The sequence below is a fragment of the Morchella importuna genome (genome assembly GCF_003444635.1).
Source record: "Morchella importuna strain M04M26 chromosome Unknown Morimp01GS008, whole genome shotgun sequence".
NCBI lineage: Eukaryota > Fungi > Ascomycota > Pezizomycetes > Pezizales > Morchellaceae > Morchella > Morchella importuna.
In genome coordinates, this window is record NW_025763405.1 from 851,645 (window position 1) to 870,897 (window position 19,253).

At 46.7% G+C, this 19,253-nt stretch overlaps 3 protein-coding genes across 3 annotated transcripts; 1 reads left to right on the plus strand and 2 right to left on the minus strand.

Annotated features, from left to right (window-relative positions):
- Nucleotides 1-4,792: 4,792 nt before the first annotated feature.
- LAJ45_03724 (uncharacterized protein) lies at nucleotides 4,793-6,972 on the minus strand (the record flags this gene model as incomplete). Its single annotated transcript, XM_046113308.1, has 6 exons — nucleotides 4,793-5,976; nucleotides 6,057-6,114; nucleotides 6,179-6,294; nucleotides 6,365-6,543; nucleotides 6,617-6,912; nucleotides 6,970-6,972. 6 exons carry the CDS (start codon nucleotides 6,970-6,972, stop codon nucleotides 4,793-4,795), a joined length of 1,836 nt encoding a protein of 611 aa, XP_045973601.1.
- Nucleotides 6,973-9,601: 2,629 nt separating this feature from the next.
- LAJ45_03725 (uncharacterized protein) lies at nucleotides 9,602-11,143 on the plus strand (the record flags this gene model as incomplete). The annotated part of the gene is made up of 1 exon (XM_046113309.1): nucleotides 9,602-11,143. The coding sequence occupies one exon, from the start codon at nucleotides 9,602-9,604 to the stop codon at nucleotides 11,141-11,143; it is 1,542 nt and encodes a 513-aa protein (XP_045973602.1).
- Nucleotides 11,144-12,273: 1,130 nt separating this feature from the next.
- LAJ45_03726 (uncharacterized protein) lies at nucleotides 12,274-13,081 on the minus strand (the record flags this gene model as incomplete). The annotated part of the gene is made up of 4 exons (XM_046113310.1): nucleotides 12,274-12,426; nucleotides 12,525-12,852; nucleotides 12,942-12,949; nucleotides 13,016-13,081. The coding sequence occupies 4 exons, from the start codon at nucleotides 13,079-13,081 to the stop codon at nucleotides 12,274-12,276; spliced, it is 555 nt and encodes a 184-aa protein (XP_045973603.1).
- Between the last annotated feature and the right edge of the window lie 6,172 nt (nucleotides 13,082-19,253).

The following is a 19,253-nucleotide window of genomic DNA, read 5'->3' on the forward strand; positions in this document are numbered from 1 at the left end:
TGGCGGATACTGGGTGATGGTGGACAGGGCAAAAAAAGAGACAGCCAAGCCAAATTTTACCAATACCCAGTATCCACCAATACCCCGTGAACGACCGTACTCGTTCCTCCATATGCATGCATGTCTCATATGCGCCAGGGCTCGACGCCGAGACATTAGATTGGAACATCATTGAACATGCTGGAGCTGAAGTTGATCTCGAAGGAAGACGCTGTAGTTTCCGAAAATATTAGAAGTTCGCTACTCTACGTTTTCAACAGTTGCTGTAAGCCGTAGTGACATCTAATCTCGGTAATTACATGTAGTTTCCTTGCGGATGGTGAGGTCCTATCGTGAAAACATTGATCTCGGTTGTGCTCCTTGGTCTCTACGTCACCATAGTCCATAGCCCTAAAGCCTACGACTCCATAATCCTTCATCTACAGTCCCAAGCCACATGTACCACCTGTTATCCCTCTCTATTAGGTATATTCTACTAGACCCCTCCGTAATTAATTTCTCGGATTGTTTCATAAAAACCGGGTCTCGCTATATAACTTAAATCACGGAATCTCACTCAACCTTTATCCCCAAGTCATCGGCCGGCCTGTAACCTGAATTTGATGTTAGTCCAAAACTAGGCGCGTTTAATACCATAGCTCCCACGAGTCCCAACCGCTGTATAACCCTTATAGTTAATGAATTGTTTTTGCTGACCCTATCCAGCCTCTAGGTGTGCGGGTTACAGGGGTGCGCCAAGCCTAGGATCACAACTTATCACTCTTGTTTCTTTTTCCAAATCACCTGCCCGTAACTCGTACATCACACCGCAAAAAACCTATATATCATACATAAGGATAACATTCTGAATAGGTTATAAACATCGGCAAACACACCTCCTGACCATGGATTTTACATCGCAGGTAACGCGCTGTAGCGAGTTAGTGCAAATATGGCACAGTGAGAATAAAACCTTGGGTTTTCCACTACTCTGATCGACGTCTTCTTGGAGCACCAAGCCCAAGAACCTTTAATTAACCATACCTTCTTAGTGATGTGTTCATGTGTGCTTTGTTGGGCAGAACTCTGTGGCTATCTGCATAAAACCAAATCTCAGCTTTCTTCAATGGGCAAAATTCGACAATTGGTTGTAGTAGATCCTAAGCTAGTGTAGCTCTGATAGATCTGACCTTAGCGCAGAGGTTTATTCAAGAGAATATATACGGTTTGAGAAGGTCCTCCCTTAATCCCTCTTGCACCATGTATTATTAGATCACGATTGAGGACGGTTATTCCCTCAATGATCATTATGAGTACGGCAAAAAAACTCGCGAACTTTAGTAGCGGATCTAACCTAAAACTAACTTATCGAGGAAATATCCGAAGCTGATCTCTGCCTTTCAGCCGGTCATCAATAGGGGGATCCCTGCATGGAGATAATTAAGTTCGCGAGTTTCTGCAGTACTTTGCACGCTTTGATCAGCAGACAAATATCCAAGATTATTTAAAACTCTATTTTGGCGATAATTGTGAGGTATCGTTTTCAGGGGTCTAGTTAGCGGGACTTTGGGGATTCTCGGTTGCGCTGTACTTGAGCCAGCTGGTTCTACTTGAACTCATTTGAAACTTCCCATGCTTAGCAGAAAGTATTCAAACGTCCGTGGTGGTCAGTGGAAATTCTCACAGCTAATACTAGTGTTGGTTAGATTCCTGACTCACAATCATGTATTTGTCATGAGGCATGTATGTGTATCTTTGCCACACTAGTTTGAGATGGTTTTGTTGGCGCACCTTGCTGGTCATTACGTATTTACAGTCAATTGCCAATGGTGTAGGCTTTATCGAAGTACTGAAATCGACTACGATATCAAGCTTTACTCGGGGTACGCAAAAAGAACCTAGAGATAAGAGCTACGAGGTACAATTCAAGTCGCAGTATTCATTTTCGGATTCTTTTTGCCAGCCCGTTGTATATCCACATTACCCACAATGCGAGCATTGGTCCCACCAAACGCACAACTACTTATTGCTCACTATCAAGCATCAGATATGATGCAGCGGCAGGGGCCTGACAGAGTCAAAGCGTCTCAGTACAGTCGTCCGCCGATATAACGAACGTGCATGTTCCAAAGTTTTCCGTTCGATACAGCAGATTATTCGGTATAGCAGGCAAGTTTCTATGTGAAATTTAGATTCGGATCACTGAAACCCGTTCGTTATAGCAAATTTGTGGCTTTTTTGGCATTCGTTATATCGGCGAACGACTGTATATGGGAATTGATAAATGTATTTATTAATAATTGTATAATACCTACTTCTATGTACAATAAATGAATTAACAAACAAACTACTTCTACGTTAAGAATCGAGTGATGGCCCTGGAGGTATTTTCAATCCGATACGAGAATCTACCTAGTGCAGATTGCTATACGTGGCGATGTACCCGGGGGTGCCGGAAAGTGATGCAGCGATCAAATAGTCCATATTCCTCAACAATAAAACAAGCTAACAGAATCTGGACCGAATCTATGATGATTTAGAAGCTGGAGATCATAGCCATGGTAAGAGTAAATATGAATAGCCATTGCTTCTCCTTTTGTTGCAGTCTCTTGTCGCGGGTTGTTCTTTGCCGGCTAAAAACCCCAAATCAATGACCCGAAAAAAATAAAGACTCTATTCTAGAGACTGATGTATCATTTATATGACTAAAATATCTATCTTGTTCAAGTATTGTGCTGTGTTAAAAATTGAAATTCCGAGTGCCTTTCCGCGTTGCTAGCTCAAACGTTGTATCACTTTCCTGCGTCCCCGGGTACAGCAAATTCAGGCAACCCACATGTACAAGCTCCGAGCCGTGCGCGTGCACGTGTGGCAATATTCAGGCATCCAAGACAAGTGCGAGTGGGTGCCTGAACCTATGCAGGTGCGGTTTATAACTATAAAAAGTTTTTAGACAGCAGCAACTCATGGGCTACGTTTCAAGCTACATCACCATCATTCTATTTTGTCACGTGGTTGGTCAATATTTGGGCGAGCGTTCGACGTGACCACAAGTTCCACAACCATTGTCAATGTTTCGGTACTTCACCTATCTCCCCCTTTGTGGGTGACAGACCGTTTAGACTAACCTGGTGGAAGATATATAGAGGGAGTTACCAGGGGCGCGTGAACAAATTTATCAAGAAAAAAATCAGTAAACCTATACTTGTGGAAGGCATCGGAGAAGTCATCAGTGAAAGCATGGGCAAAACTGGAGGAAGTTCCACTCGAGCCAGGAAGCAAATACCAGAAGATCACAGAACGGCGATCAAGTTCAATGTGTACGATAACTGTTGGTGTGCCCAAATATTTACTATACAGATTTCACCACGTCATGACTCCCCCACTTTCAGGAATTTTTTCTCTGACTTGAGTAGAACTTCCTCTAGTTTTGTACATGCTTTTCCTGGTGCCTTTCCCAGTGCATTTCTCAAGTGTACATTTCCGGACGCTTTTCTCACGATAAAAGAAGATGACAGGAATCGAGTTGGGGTGTGGAATCTTTTCTTTTGTTTTGTTTACATGTTTTCTTATTTTTTGATAGAGGTGGGGATCTGGTATCACAGCCGAAAGGCTACATGCATGTATTGAATGGGTCGGTCAAGCAATCAATAGTACCTCCAGTACCTCAGTTACATTTTAAGAAAGCCACCAAAAGGTGTATCGGATAATCCTTCCACCAAGCACCCTTGGCGGGTTTGGGCGTACTCTAGAGGGCGCGTGGAAGTACATCTCCATTACAGGGTGGTGTATATATGGTAGAGCGTTAGAATGGTGCCCAGGAAAGTACTAGTGACATCTCAGATGGAATTAGATCGTCTAGTATAACAGGCGTATAGCCAATGCCTCCTTCTTTTTTTGAGGAGTTGTACTCTCGGTCACCCTCTATGTAAGAGTAGATTCGTCGTGGGCCATAATCCGCGTGTTGGTGTGGTTGTAGAATCGAGCTTTTTTCATACTTGCATGCAACCCTTCGGTTATGGCCAATGCAGGGCTTCACTTATAGAGACGTTAGTCTCAGGTGTGGAATACCCCAACCGACGTCTAAGGCCAGCATCTTCGCTTAGTCACACTCCTCCGCATCTCCGCATGCCCTTTAATTGCATGGGCACCGGATGCTGGGAAAACTCCCTCCACAGAGCATGTGGAATCGAGCTTGCTTTAAGCCTTCATAGTTCAAGTGATTCCAAAATGCTCAAGAGTCCGTACATGGCTAGATCAAACCGGTCCCATCAGATGTCCAACAAAATTCGGTATCTATTATGTTTTTATTAACTCTAGTACCATTGGAGTAGATATAGATGATTATTCCGCTATGAGTTTATGAGGCCTTGAATCGATAATTACACTCGGCGGGTAAATGGGGCATAAATACCGAAATGCGGAGAGAGCGCATATAAGCATGCAACCCCCAGTACTCCACGGTGACTAAGGTTTAGGATTTGAATTGAACGAGTACATATATCAACTCGTTTTTTATGCGTGCCGCTTGTACCAGCCAAAACTCAAAGGTTGCCAAAACCTGGTAAGCTCAAGTGGCTTGGTTTCGGGGGAGTTCATGAGGTCCAATACTACATCAGACAGCAACAGGACGGAAATCAAAGGAGTTGGGGCTAAGGTCTGCAGCTGGAGATGAGTCCTTTTGAGAAATTTAGAGATATCTAAGAACCGCATTTGTATCTTTCCATTGTTCGTGATTATAAAATTACACGAGTTGACATTAAGCAGCAAAATGAAAAAAAAAAGACTAAGAAATGCAGGCCAAGTGAAATTTCTAGTGGTCTAGAAGTGCTACCACCCTCGAATACCCTCGCTGGACTGCCATATCTCGTGCGGTATTCCCAGCGGAATTCTCCGCATTGGCCTTTGCCCCGCTCTTCAGTAACAACCGCGCGGCATCTAGATGCCCATTCTCTGCCGCGAAATGCAGAGCTGTATGTCCTTTTGCATCTTTTTCATTGACTCCAGCCCCTTTCTCCAACAAAGCCCCAATCACTGCCAGATGTCCTCTCTGCGCTGCAAGGTGCAGCGCCGTGTCCCCCTCCCCATTTCTTCCGTTGATATCCGCCCCTTGGTTCAGTAGGGTGCGTATTACCATGTCATGCCCGTTTTGAGCTGCGAGATGTAGTGCTGTATAACCTTTTCCATCTTGGCCATTAATTTCCGCTCCATTCACCAAGAGGATTGATGCCACTTGCTGAAACCCCAAATCAGCAGCAATTTGTAGTGCCGTTCTTCCCCTTGACATAAGGGCATTGATGTTCGCCCCAGCACGTAGCAATATCGAGATTTGGCTCGCTTCACCTCTTCGTACGCTTCTATGTAGAGGAGTCTCTTGCGTTTCTCCCTTTGTCACTCTATCTCCCCCATTCTTCATGAGTTGCAGCAATTGATGGACCAACCCATCTCTCTGCGCTGAAGGCATATCGGGTGATAACGATAACCTCTCGGCGATCCGGACAATATCGTCGAATTTCCTTTCTGCATCGAGGACCGCGATGGCCCTCCGGAGTCGCCTCGCCATCACCGACCCCTCTTCTATGTGCGAGAGCCGTTCCCGCATGGTTGCGAGCCTCCTATCTCCACCATCTCTGATGAGGAAACATAGTCTTAAAACTAGCTCGTCTTCGTGCCCCGCGCCTAGTGTTCTACCGTTGTATTTTCCGACATACTCGATGAGGTCTTCGAAGCAGGTTTCCCATCGCTGGATGCTGCATAGGCTGTTTGTTGGTGCTGATTGCGCAGCACGGTGCCCGGTCATCTCTAGCAAGGTGAGGCTACTGGGCCGCTCCCGGCCATCCCTGCCGGGGGTGATATCGAGGCATTTCTCAATGATTGGGAATATATCATCGAAACCGGGGGCCTTATTCCTAATAGCCTCGAGCAAGGCGTTCCCGGTGAGGCGTTGTCGCTGATTGCTGGGTGGGAGTGTTCGAGATATCAGATATAGGATGGTACCTTCAGCGCCAGATTCATGTCAGCTTAGCACTGAGGTTGGCATTTTAAAATGATAGAGAGTGTATTGCAGGGGTACATACAACCAAGAGAGTATATATCGGATTTTGTAGTCCAATGCGGTTTCTCGCGCGTGATTTCCTACACCAAATTAGTGTCTGCATGGGCCAAAAGGAGTGTAATACAGAGATTATCTAAAACATACCGGTGGTCTAAAAGCGGAAGTGCCAGTGTAGGTACCCGACATTTCCGATCTGATCACCTTTCCAATGCCAAAGTCGCACAGCTTAACAATATCAGAATCCGAACTCCAGAGGAGGACTGGAGCTCAAGTGGTTATACGTTAGCATCAGCCCAGTGTACCACCGGAGATTGTATGGAAAGATCCCACCATTGCTGGGTTTGATATCCCTATGAAGAATCGGCGTCCAACGGGGCTCCACCTCGAACTTGTGGACGCCATTGGGGAGCCGGGTGACATTCAAGCCGTGATGGCAGTAGGCAAGGCTGAGGGCTAGCTGGAAAAATACTCTCCAAATAAACTCGGGAGTAAAGAGAGCTTTATCCACTCTTTTCCGTTTGTCAGTCTCTGCACGCACGAGTTTCGGGATAGCGAGCACAGCAAGGGCCAGATGCTACGAACCTCGACAAATCACCACCCTCACAATACTCCATGAAGATGCGTGCCTGTCCATCTGGTGGCTCAGAGTCAGAGGAAATATATCGAACGATATTTGGGTGTGTAAGCGTCTGGAGAATTGAAATCTCCCGTTTTATCAAGTGCGTGATATCTTCGGTCCCAGAGGTTGGGGAGATCAACTTGCAGATGAGCTTCCGCCCAGACTCATGCCGATACACGAACGCGGTACCAAATCTACCGTGCCCTGCCGAACCTGTCAACTCAAAGGTATTACCATCCACGATGACATTATTAAATCCCTGTAGCAATCAATCAGCCCAAATAACCGGTTTAGAAGTCAAGACCGGGGGGGCCACCATTTTAATTGATCTCTGTTAAGTGATTTGATTATTGAGCCTTGTGAGTGCGAATGTTTAGTCCAGTCAATGGGGATGGATTTGGGGGAGTGGAAATTATGCATGAAGTGATGAGAATATTCGAGGAACACTTCCGTGATCGAGCTTATTATATGACTTGGCCATCAGTAACCGGGGCCGGGGAGGAGGACCTTTGACCAGAATTTCGGGCGCTAGTGACCTTACAACCACCCCGCTAGCTAGATTATTAGAACGTTGATGTTAATATAACGGCGCCACACCGTACGAACTACATGGAGCTAGATTATTTTTGTCCTTTCTTGATCTGGAGTTGTAACGTTATCAAACGTCTAAAGTTTAAATCTCGCGCCCAGAAATCGCATATTCTGTTGTAATTTAGCCTGTTCAAGTCAGAATTACAGCTTTCGCACCAGAACCTACCTGATGCGGTAATAAAGTCTATTGATAATCCTCCGGGGGCGATCATCGCGGCAACACAGTGGTAGCCCGAATTCAAATTCCATCTGACACTCTCCTTCGCCTAGATCCCTGGGACCAACCAGTATGCCCCTCCAGTTGTCCGGCTCTGGAGTCCGCAATGTGCCCACTTAACACGGAGGATAACTGATCGACTTCGCTAGTTGGGGTCTACAACGGTCGCGCTTAGCCCCTCAGAGTTGGGGGTGGTCAACCCTGCATGCATACCTTTTTCTGTCGTTTGACAGAATTAACAGGTACGTACAGTCTTCCTCCGGCAAAATATTGGTTGGGCAGTAAGAAACCGAGGTGTGCCTGCAACCTAATTGGAGATCCGCGATTCCGATCTCAAGTGATCTATCTTCCTCGACCATTAGGGCCAGACGTAATGACTGACTGCTATTTCGGTACCCCAGGAACAAAAAAGATCGTTGGCTAGACTCCAACAGCTAGATGGTAAGAAACATATCCTCTTTAATGGAGTATTATGTCCCCCGGAACGTACACAAATAGTGCAACCCACAAAACAACATTGACTACAATATCCCGAAAGAATACTCCGTATAGACCCTAAACTGGCTACGAGAACCACTAGATTTCATGGCCGATGTCATAAAATACCAAAAAGAAAATACTTTCAAAACCACGGAAAACCGCGGAAAGAACACCTAACCCTTATTTGCTAATTTGCAGTAAGGAATGATCTGCTCCAAGGAACGAAATCGGATATGCATCATGAGGTACTGCATCCATTCGAACGAACGGCCGGTCACACAAGACATTGATCAAGTCGCCAGCTTCTCAGATCTACATACAAAAAAAAAAATCCTCTGTTCGGCGTACCCCATACGCCAGTCCACTGAACAACCCAATATCTCGGCGCCTATAAATCCATCTTAGGATTTTGTTTGTTAGTACTAGTCCGCAGAATGAGAGGAACTATAAACTTTGTTTTAAGGCAAATGGTCTGCCATGTGTCGAATCAGTAGACAAAAATACCAGTTTAGCGGATCGGAGTATGACCAGGCATTTCCGAATAAGTCTCCCAATTGTTTGTTATCGACTTATGCACCCCTGGTCCAAGCAGTGGTCCTTATTCAGGGGGCCAAATAATTCCTACAAACACAATCATATTGATCAATGCCAACCATGAGTAAAATTCGTTTTTTTGGCATGCGTAGCTTTTTGCCAGATACTTTGGGTATGCAAGAAAACACAGCTATTGGAGGGTGCAACTAACAAACACCGGTATTATTTGTGTATGTACCTACCTACTCTACCTGGCGGGGTAGATTTCCCACTCCCGAGTACGTCTACTCCCCACACCAAACTTCTAGCCCTTTATTATGGGGGTGACACGTTAAGGTATATTATCAGTCCAGTGTAGAAAGAAACAACGCGGTGCTGGTTATATTATAAATGACGTTATCATGAAACGCACCAGGATAGATAGAAAGGATAGAAAAACTAAGAAGCGGGGTAGATACATGTAGATTAGGTACATTCCCAAGCCCTGAATATATGTGTCACACTCGATATGACTGACATGATACATACTTGATCCTTGTGCTGATTATATTATTCGATTCTAAACGATAACATGTGTTCCCATTGGATCGTCCTTCAAGCCACAGCTGGGTCTGGACAAGCTGTGTGGCGGCCAGTCACCATTTAGGAAGCTGTTGGCGCCTGTGTTCATTACGGCGTTAGGCGTAAAGGAATAAATAGAGTACATATCAGCACAAGCATGCAACCCTCCCCCCCGCGGCGCGGCTCAGGGAAAGTCGGCCTTAGTCCACTACCATTACTACATGTATTATGTTCGATAATCACCAAGTTATCCGCGTAATTACATGTACCCCTCACATCAACCAAAAGACAACCAGCAGGCAGTAAGTTTACCCTTTACCCTGTTTATTCCGTTCATTTAGCTTGTGAGGTTGTAGTGGTCGCGTCGCGTAGGTGCTTACCGAGTATAAATAGGCGCCCGAACCATCCGATTATTAATTAAAGAAGACAAGAGTATACCAAGTAACTACCGCTAAAGTGTATAGAAGTAACTTCACCTCATCCCACCCCAACCCCCCTTTTTCTCCGCGTCGCGTATTCACTGCTAAAACTACGAAAGGAAACAAAAAGAGAAAAAAAAGACAGAATGGAAGCTATTGTTGGTGTCGCTGGCTTGGCAATCGGGATCCCCGGACTTATCGATGTGCTCATCACGGCGTGCAACTATCTCGCCGAAAAGGTTAACGACTACAAAGATGCCCCAGCATCACTCCAAGAGATCAGAGCCATGGAGGTTGAGCTTGTCAGCACCCAGCTGACAGCTCAGCTTGAGAGTGCCAAAATCGTTATCAAGTACCCAGATGTCAGCGATGGCTTGAAAGCCTATCTGGGAGCGCGTTTGTCCGACATCAAGGACCGCCTCGTGAAGACGGATAACCTGCTGGAAAAATATAAGAGAAGATCTATCGCATATGCATGGCTCGGTGGGAAGAAAGAACTTCTCAAGCTTGTTCGAGACCTCCGGAAGCTGGGGCAGGATGTGGACGCGGCGCTAAACGGCATCTGGCGCCACAAAAAGATGGTTCCATCTCGCCTCTTTCTAACGAGCTCGCAATTTCAACTTATCGGCGGAGACGAAGACGAAACAACAAAAAACCCGCTCCCACATTCAGAAATATACCTCCGGGAGGGATTCCTTACGAACTGTGAGAATGCGAAAGATATTCGCGGTCGTGGAACTTTTATTCTTGAGCCTATGTTGTATCATTGGGGAGAGCAAGAGAGCGCATCGGAAGAGGCTCTCCTCCTTGCATCAAAGCTTTATAAAGCCGAGATCTCGCACGGGATCCCGAGGATTATCGGATACCGCCACGTCCCTTCACGCCAATGCCACGAGCTTGTTTTCTCGATCCCCTCTGACCGTGGGACCCCTCGAACTCTTCATGATCTTCTCCTCTGTAGTAACCCTGCTATTCGAGTCCCGTCTTTGACTGCCAGATTAAACGTCTGCTACCAACTAGCTAAAGCTGTTCTATTCACCTATGACCTCGAACTCGTCCACAAAAATATTCGCCCCCAAAATCTTATCATCCTGTGCCCGGAAGACACACTCGATACAACGGACGAGAAAACAATAAGATCAATCATTCTCGGGACAGTCTTTCTAACGAATTGGGAATCGTCCCGGAACGCTGGGCATGCCACGAAGCTCCTGGGTTCGAAGGATTGGCAACAAGGAATTTACCAACACCCTCAAAGACAAGGACAAAAGGCAGACGCTTATTATGTTATGGGTCACGATATCTACAGCCTCGGGGTTTGTATGTTGGAAGTCCTTTTATGGAAGACCTTCATGGACCAAAAAAACGGTGTTTACCATATCAGTCAGTTGTATCAAGAGAGAGCCTTGCACCTCGGACTAGTCCAACCGGACTTCTTCGGAAACACACAAGCAATGACAAAGATTCCCCGAAATGTGCAAAAGATATTGATCGATATCGCTCGGACTGAGCTGCCTGCGGCGGCCGGAGACAAAATGACGGAGCTTGTTGTTAATTGTCTCACCTGTCTTGAGGATGGTTTCGGGGGACAGTTTATCATCCCTGAGGGCGAGGAGGACGAGGAGGAAGAGAACCACAATATCCGCTTGAGGTACATGCTGGACGTCCTAAGCATTTTTCCTAGTTGAAACATGAAACGCCGGTCTTGTCATTATTATGGTTTCAGGATTTATTTCAAGGACATGTCAATTAACTGCAAGAAATATGATACATTGCCAACACCGTTATGCTTCCAGCGGCAGTGACTCTGATACCTTAGAATACCTGATGCATTGCATTGATGGCTGGCTCCCCGATAAATAATATCACAACGACACAACACATCCGACGAAGACTATTCGTGGCTTTTCCGATGCCTTTCCCAAGTATAAAAACCCTGATACCTTTCGCTTATCAGGACATGTTTTTCTGATTAACTCTCCCCTCCTGCAATTTTCTATATCCCTTTCGAGTTCCGGTCGCCCTCCCCAAAGACACCTTCAATTAAACGTTCGGCGATGCTCCCTCAGGACATAATCTTTCACCCGATGGTTAATAATCCTACATGCCCCTGCCCCTAGATTTGTTTTAGTAAATGGCGCGATGTATTCTAGTCATATATCCTTGCATTGTTGATATCTCATTCTGAAAATAGCGGTTAGAGAGGCTTTGATGTATATAGAGTGGAGGAATGAGAAAGCGGGTAGAATAAATAGGTTGATACCACCTACATATGTGCCAGAAAGAATGTGCCAAGACCTTTTGCTTGTATGGGAAGCTGACAACGTGGATCCGGATCATAAGGCTCATATCTGGAATTGATTTGGTTCTTTTGATCAGGATATTGGGTGATTAATTAATTGATTCACGTTACTTGAACAAGTAAAAGAGCCGAGCGACAACTCATAGGAATGGACAGCCATGAACCCAATCTCTTACTTCGGCGGGATAGCTATAACAGAGCAAGGTAACGTTTGGGTAAATGTGCCTGAATACCTAACATCTCCCCGGGGTACTATGGAGTGGAAGCTACCCGTGCAGCAGGGCCTGCAACCCGCTGCAACAGGATAGAACGCACGTTTAGATCAGTGGATATATATATGTAGCAAAAGAATTATAGGATATGTTTGACAAGGAATATCTAAGCTCCTATTGTGGGTCTATTATTTTAGGTAATATAATGTACACAGAGATCTACCGCGTGTCGGCCCCAGTCCATCTACGTTACGCCACCGCACTTGGTATTCGGGTCACCGCCCGCCGATATGCTCACTCTCATTCATTCATCTGCTCCCATGTTATCATCCGCGTAGTTGACTAGGGGAGATTGCGCGATGGATTCGAGCCCCAGGCTGGTGCCATAGTACGTTCGGGAGCATGATGAGGGTGGTATATGATGGCTTGTGGAGGGTGATTTTGGTGGATCGAGGGCCTTGTGGAGTTTGAGGTTAGCGAGGAAATCAGGAGGATGAACGAGGTGGGGCCTTCTGGCGCTGTGCATACTGTGATGTTAGACGTGGGGATACTCACGATGGCATTATAGGGTCGGTAAGTGCTCGTTTGCGATTTGGTGGAGACTGTGCGTGTTGGAGAGAGTATGGGGGTGTAGCCTATATACTTCCGCGTGTGAGCAAGAGGGAGGAGAGAGCCTGAGGAAGAGAAGCAGGAACTGGAAAAGGCTCTCCATCCCCAGCTGGTCAATCTTTTTATGCATAGTTTCTTGCGGATTCGCCTGTTAATGAAGGGACCAAGAAGACTTATATTCCCTCCGGATGGTGCAGTATCTGTTCCACACCCCGAACTCCCGTGCTTGTAACATGGTGAATCAGTAGTTACTACGGGTGAAGCATATCTGGCTCTGTATAAGGTCAATACGCCTTCAGAGCGTCTGTTGCAGGTGATATTTGTGGGATAGCAGTTGGAGTCTGAAAAGCGTATCGGTCTTACGTGGAGTGCTGCGGTTCGTGATCAGTAGTAGCGCGAGGATGACATTTGTTCGTGCCAGTTTAAGCGTGTGGGACTAGAAGGCTAATCTTGTCTGTGTCCGCAGACATCAGCATCTGCTTCGACAAGGGTGAGCTTTCCATTGCTGTTAGTAGCTGTGAAGACACTGGGCTGCTTCCTTTGCTGACGAATGTTACTGCTGGTTTGGGGCTGCTCTGGGTGCCCGTTATTGCTAGCTGTAATTCATGGGTCGTTAAATGGGGATGAGTTAGAGATTGACTGTCTGTGGTATAGCTAGGGAAAAGGGGTGGGAGCTATTCTAGGGGGCCGGCTGTTTACCAGGAGGGAGTTCAGGCAACCAGTCTTATTAAATGACCCTAACCCTGGTTATGCGCATGTGAAAGTCGTCACCATAAGCCAATTCTTACTATTCACCCTGCTTTCTCTTACACACGAAGAGTATTAATCTTCTTAAAAGTCAGATAGTTGAGGGCTTAGATGAACGCGCAAAGACAGAACTTTAGTGGACCCTGTACCCTCTGTCTTTCCACAGAGCTTTGGCTAACTATTTGGAGCATATAAAGATTGTAACACCAGCAGGTACTTGTACATGTACTTAGTAGTGGCAGTCGTCTGCTCACGCTGTCGGGAGGCAACCCAGTCGAGGAATAAAATCTAGTAAGTTTAGCAGCTAGTTAATTTAAATTACTTATTTCACTGCGGGCAGATTGCGCTGTGCAAGGATGTAATGTTTGCCCCCGTAATGGGCCAAGAGGTACAAGTAGTAGTCGAGAGCAGAATATTCCAAGCCTTGTAGGATGTAGCAGTGCTTGATGTTTGATACGAGTCGATCAAATGTCCCCAGGCTGCTGTTTATGTTAAGGCCCCCTAACAACAATTTAATTCGACCTCTTGCAGGTTATGACTCTGGGCCCTCACAACCACGCTGCTTGTACTATCCCTTGGACTGGTGAGAGATGCAGATTTCCTGCCTTCCTGATATGGGAGATAGAAGAGGTGGCTAAGTGACTTTGCCACTCTAGCTCCATCATGGCGAAGTCACTGAGCCACCGCGTATACCTCCCAAGAACAGAAGGTAGAGAATAAAATCGGTATGAGTTACTCTGTTTTGCTACGGAAGATGTAAAGTTCGTATAAAAAAACGTATTTGCTTTATCTAGATAGAGAAATAGACCTTCTATATATGGGCGCACTACCGGCATTTAGGGAAGATAGAATACGGATTGCGGGTGCATGCGGGTGACGGTTTGTGACCGCGCCCGCTCGAAACCCTAGGCCCTACCATAAGAACGCCAGAGTAGCTGTAGGAGGGCGGATTGTAGATACAACCAAACTAAATTCCCCCACCTGTGGGTGAGCGCTGCGCTTAGGTGTAGCAAGTAGTCGATAGGTTACATAGAGATGCGTACACAGTCCAGCGCTGAGCCCATCTTGACCCGGGTGTCAAAGTTGAGTTGCTTTCGACCAGAGGGCTTGCCTCATTCCGTGGACACGCTACACAAAACAAACTGTGCCGGTACTGGCAGCACTCAGTCTCCATTTACAATAACGGAGTCTATATGGTTCCTTATTTTTCAGTTTACGATAGCGTGATAATGTGTATCCTGCTTTATTTTGCTTCCAAATACACAGAGGTTCAGGTCATATACCACCAAAATTCATATATATACAAGCTCTGGTAGTGCAGTGGTCAGCATACCCTCACCAAAAACATTAAAAATTATAAAATGCAGGGAGACTTGGGTTCAACCCCCAACTAGAGCGATGTTTTTTTATCGCTCTCTTTCCGGAGGTGCCGGTGATCTCTGGTGCACTGTATGCGTCCGTCGGTGGTATAACGCCTAAGAGCATGAAAGCTATCTGAATATCATATTCATTCAAGATAAAATGAGTAGGCAGTGGTTAAGGGATGGTGACACGTAGCATTTATCTACTCGGAGTTAATTCATTGATTTGTGCCACTCTAAATGACGAAAAGCCAGTTGGACCGCCTTTCCATCACGTTCAGCTTCTCGGGAAAGAGGCCCATTCAATTCTACTAGGGACCTAGATCTGTATTAATAAAACTAGAGTGATGTCTCTTTCTCATTGCTTTCCTTGGTCGGGACACGGCGCTGGGTCTTGGCACTCTTGATCTTCGGGGATGATGTATATGTAAGGAGGACAGAACATCGTGCATTCACTGAAACCAGGATGCTAAAACGGCGGTTTGAGAAAGGTGACACGTAGCATTTACATTGTCGAACCTAGCCCACCCTGTTAAGACTCTGCGGATGGCGAAGGTGGGGTAAGCTCAGCTCTTCATTAGCTTGCGCTTATAATTCTAGGGCAACCCAGTTAACATGAAGCTACATACCGCAGTAGTACCTCCACAAATTATGGGATCTACAATTGATGCCACGAATCTGTCAGTATTCCTACCAAAAAAAATCCGGTTGAGTTATCCACTTACATATCTGTTACATAATTACAGTAAGTGGCAAATAATTCATGGGATTTGTGACACGGGGTAGAGACTCTCCCGGATTCTCAAGGATAGCCTCCGGTGATAGGGGAGTTATAGTTGTGTATGTTCGCGCTGGCGGGCGGGCCTCGTTGTGTGTCTCTTTGTTGCTCACTTTCAAAGACCGGAGTGAGGGTGTTTCGGTGGTGTGCATGAGGTTTTACGAAGATTTCCAAATGTGATAGGCAATGAAATTGTAGGACAGTGCGTAAGCGTTAGAAGAAACGTAAAGAGATATAGACATGATTCAACACCATCCTTAGTGGTGGCTGTCGTTTCCGGTTGGAGGTCGCCCCGGACTGACCAACCCACCATCCGAGTGATAGGCTATGACTAAAGCTATTTTCGAGTGGGACAAGGGATTTCGCTGGGTGCGAGTGCACTTATTACAATGAGCTGTACTCGATTTGGTGAGTTATAGCCTCCTCCGAGGTACTATTATTCAAGAAGTGTGGGACAAGTCCGATGAGCTAAGCCATATAGCCACCCAATCCCTCTTTTTGCGCCGCTGTCCCTACCTTGGCTCTGCGTTTCTCGCGATGCACATGGGTGTTGAGAATATTAACTACCGGAGGCCTATTACAGGTACGAAGACGTAAATAAGGGAAACGAGAACGAACATGCCATCCTAAAACACGAAAGAGACAAAAGCCAGTGGTTTGAGACTCACGTAATCACCCCGGGCGGAAATTTCTCTGTTCCGGGTTGGCAAATATTTACCGCCACCCCATAGATTTCAACACAGCGGACCGAGTAATTGCGGACCGGCGGCCGGTTTCATGGGGCGTTCCCGTTCTAGAGTTAATGACCCGGGGAAGCGGTAATTGCCCGGCCAGGCTTGACCCAAATGCAAAGCTACTAGATTTAGTAGAAGTCGGCAGGTTCAGTAATCCGCGACTAGGTTTTGGCTTTTGTAGAGAGCGGTCTGGTCTGTGATTGGTTTATTTTTTTTTGTTTGTTTGTTTAATTAATAAATTTGGGCTGTGATTGGTGGGTGGGCCAATCCTTCCACAAAGGGCTTGAATCAACTTCAAAAAGCCATGAATCAATAACCTGGGGGGGTTATTTTTTAGTAGGGTATTTTACGGAACTACTTTTGCTCTAGTTTCGCGGCGATTGAGTGTAACGTATGCCTCTTTAGGAAAATCTTGCCACCATCCACCAATCACTGACCATACCGACAGCCATACAAGCTAAAACTCAGGCGGAGCTGGCAGAACCTGCTGAGAATGTGATCAAAACCAATTTACGTATCCTTTTTGAGACGCCCCCGGCCGGCACCAGATCGAACATGACACCCGTTCATCGTACTCCCTATAGTCGCGGGGGTGTTGGTTGCCTGCAGGGCCTTTCACCCGCCAGGCGAAAACAGAAATACCCTGCATCGAAGAAAGAGGTACACAGCCCTAAAGTGCTTCATATTGGTGACATGAATAGTAATTAACATGAAAAAGGTAAACTGTGCCTTTATATGTACATGTAGTTACCCTGTGGTTGTCGACAGCTGCAGCTGGATTGTACCGCCGGATGCCAAGGCCGAGTGATACCTTGTGAGAGGCGGTGGATGCAGATGGGAAGTTCGGGGGATTAGTGCGATATTGCAATAACTGTAAGGTGGTATGTAATTAATGAATTGGCGAAAAAAGGGGGGAAAAATGCGATTGCGCTGCCGGGTGTAACTGACCGAGTGATACCTTGTGAGCCAAGACCAGGGTCGCCGCTCGATAAGGAAACAGTGGGGACAGACAACCTGTGTCATTATAAGGCTAGCATTGGATAACAAATAGGAAGAGAGAGGTAAAACCATCTCCTAGGACATCTGATTACTTTCTCATAACGAGTGGTGTCAATTCCCTACATATCCGGACCCCGGACGCCAGGCGCTACCGATCCGCAATATTCAGTTTGCGCCGAAGTCAAGGGGGTCCGCTAAATGGTTTCCCTTTAATTCTTCTGTCTGTTAGCGCAAACTAAGAGTGAAAACACGGGGCATTTTATTGTTTCTTTTGTGGCCGTTCATCGGCTTATGAGCTCACATCTTATACCAGCCCGCAGGTGAAGGGTGCCAGGCACTTCCGATTTCACCAGCAGGATCTAATCCAATTCCAATTTCAATGGCAATGACAATATCACTACCTCCGGGGGCTGTAGCGGGAGCTGACTGTAGTAGCATGAAGAATGGATTACCGTCATATCCAGGTGAAATGGTGTTGATTCTCAAATCATACAACTCACTCGGATTAGTCTCCTTTCCCTCCGGCCATACATTTCCGGCAGTCAGGCATCGGGTTCAGGGCCTGCCGCGTGCCTCCTTGTACATACACACCCCACTTCCGAGCTGTGAGCACGTATAGAAGGAAATAGGAAAAAAAAACCATGCAACACCGGGAGTGCTGGGTTGGCTTTCTGCCTTGGGTGGTTTCTTCCCCTTTTGTGAAGGCATTGAGTTCCATACAGCACCCCGGCCCGGAGCATGATATGCTTCTTTTGAAAATTCAAAGCAGCGTAACTGCAGCCTCAACCTCCCACGCGGTTAGTCTCCGGTATGGTACGCGCAGGCTCGAGGAACCCGAAGCCGTCTATGACAGCGGCTGCACCCATTCCCAGTTTTTCATTCACCTCCGCGGACGCAGGCGGGTGTCTTGGGGTAGGTTGGGAGGGAAGCGGACAAGAGTATTCTCTGGAGCTGAAGGGATGCGGTATATCGATTCCTTCAGTATTCAAAGTCCCCGTTAGTAGAGTAGGCTTTATAAAGAGAATCGATACCGGTTGTGCTGTGTAATGCATTGTGGTTTCCGGAGCCTGGGATACACTACCGGTGCGTAAGGAGGTTATCGATAAGAGTACTTGAAGGTGTGGTATAGGGGGATCGGGTGTGGGGGATATGTAAAACCAACGGCTGGCATCTGGAGGTGTTTGCAATGTCACCTCGCGCGTTTCATGGGTAAGCATTGCTCCTAAATATCCAATGTGGGACAAGATGTAAACAGTATGTAGTACCTGTACAACGGGCGCATTTGCAGGCGGTAGAGCGCGGCTTGAACGGGTTTACACACGGGTGTGTCACGCCCTTTGGGCGCTCCGGTGTGGCCTCCCCGGGATCTTGGCCTTGGTGCCGATTGGATGGCATTATGTGTCTGGAGGTTCTATTTCTGGTGGGGGATTGTTGCTGTGTGTTCTGGAATGGTTAGATGGGTGGGTTTTATAAGGGCGGAGTAGGGTTGTGTCAGTAACAGTCCTGTCTCGCTCATTTATCGAATTAATTCCGTTGAGGTGCACGTGATCTGTCCCCTTCGTTTTGGGGGGGATGAATGGGGGTAAAGAGGGAGCAAAAATTGCAGAACAAAATGAGCATTGATCCGTATTCATAAAATGCCGCTCCCCCGATCACGGTAGTGGAGGAGTATATATATGGGGGAATGCAAGGCCGAAACATATCTGAGTAGAAAGATAAAACAGGTGAATGCATGCGCTGCTTGCATGTGCATTATTGATTCTACCGAACTTTAACTCAAGATTATGTCGAGATGAGTACAACACATATACAGACTTCAGCCCCGGTACCTCCGAGCTCCCAGCCACACACGGCCAGGCACTGCTCTGGATGCCCGAATATATCCACTACCTCCCGCCTAGCACACACACCCGTCAGTCACCAATACTCACTCCCCCGAACTCACCACCAAGCCACCAAAAAGACTAACCTCGTCTACCGCCACCTTGCCACCTTACGCGGTGTCCCTGCCCCTGCCCATGTCTGTGCCCATGTGCCCTCCCACCCCCCCTCACCG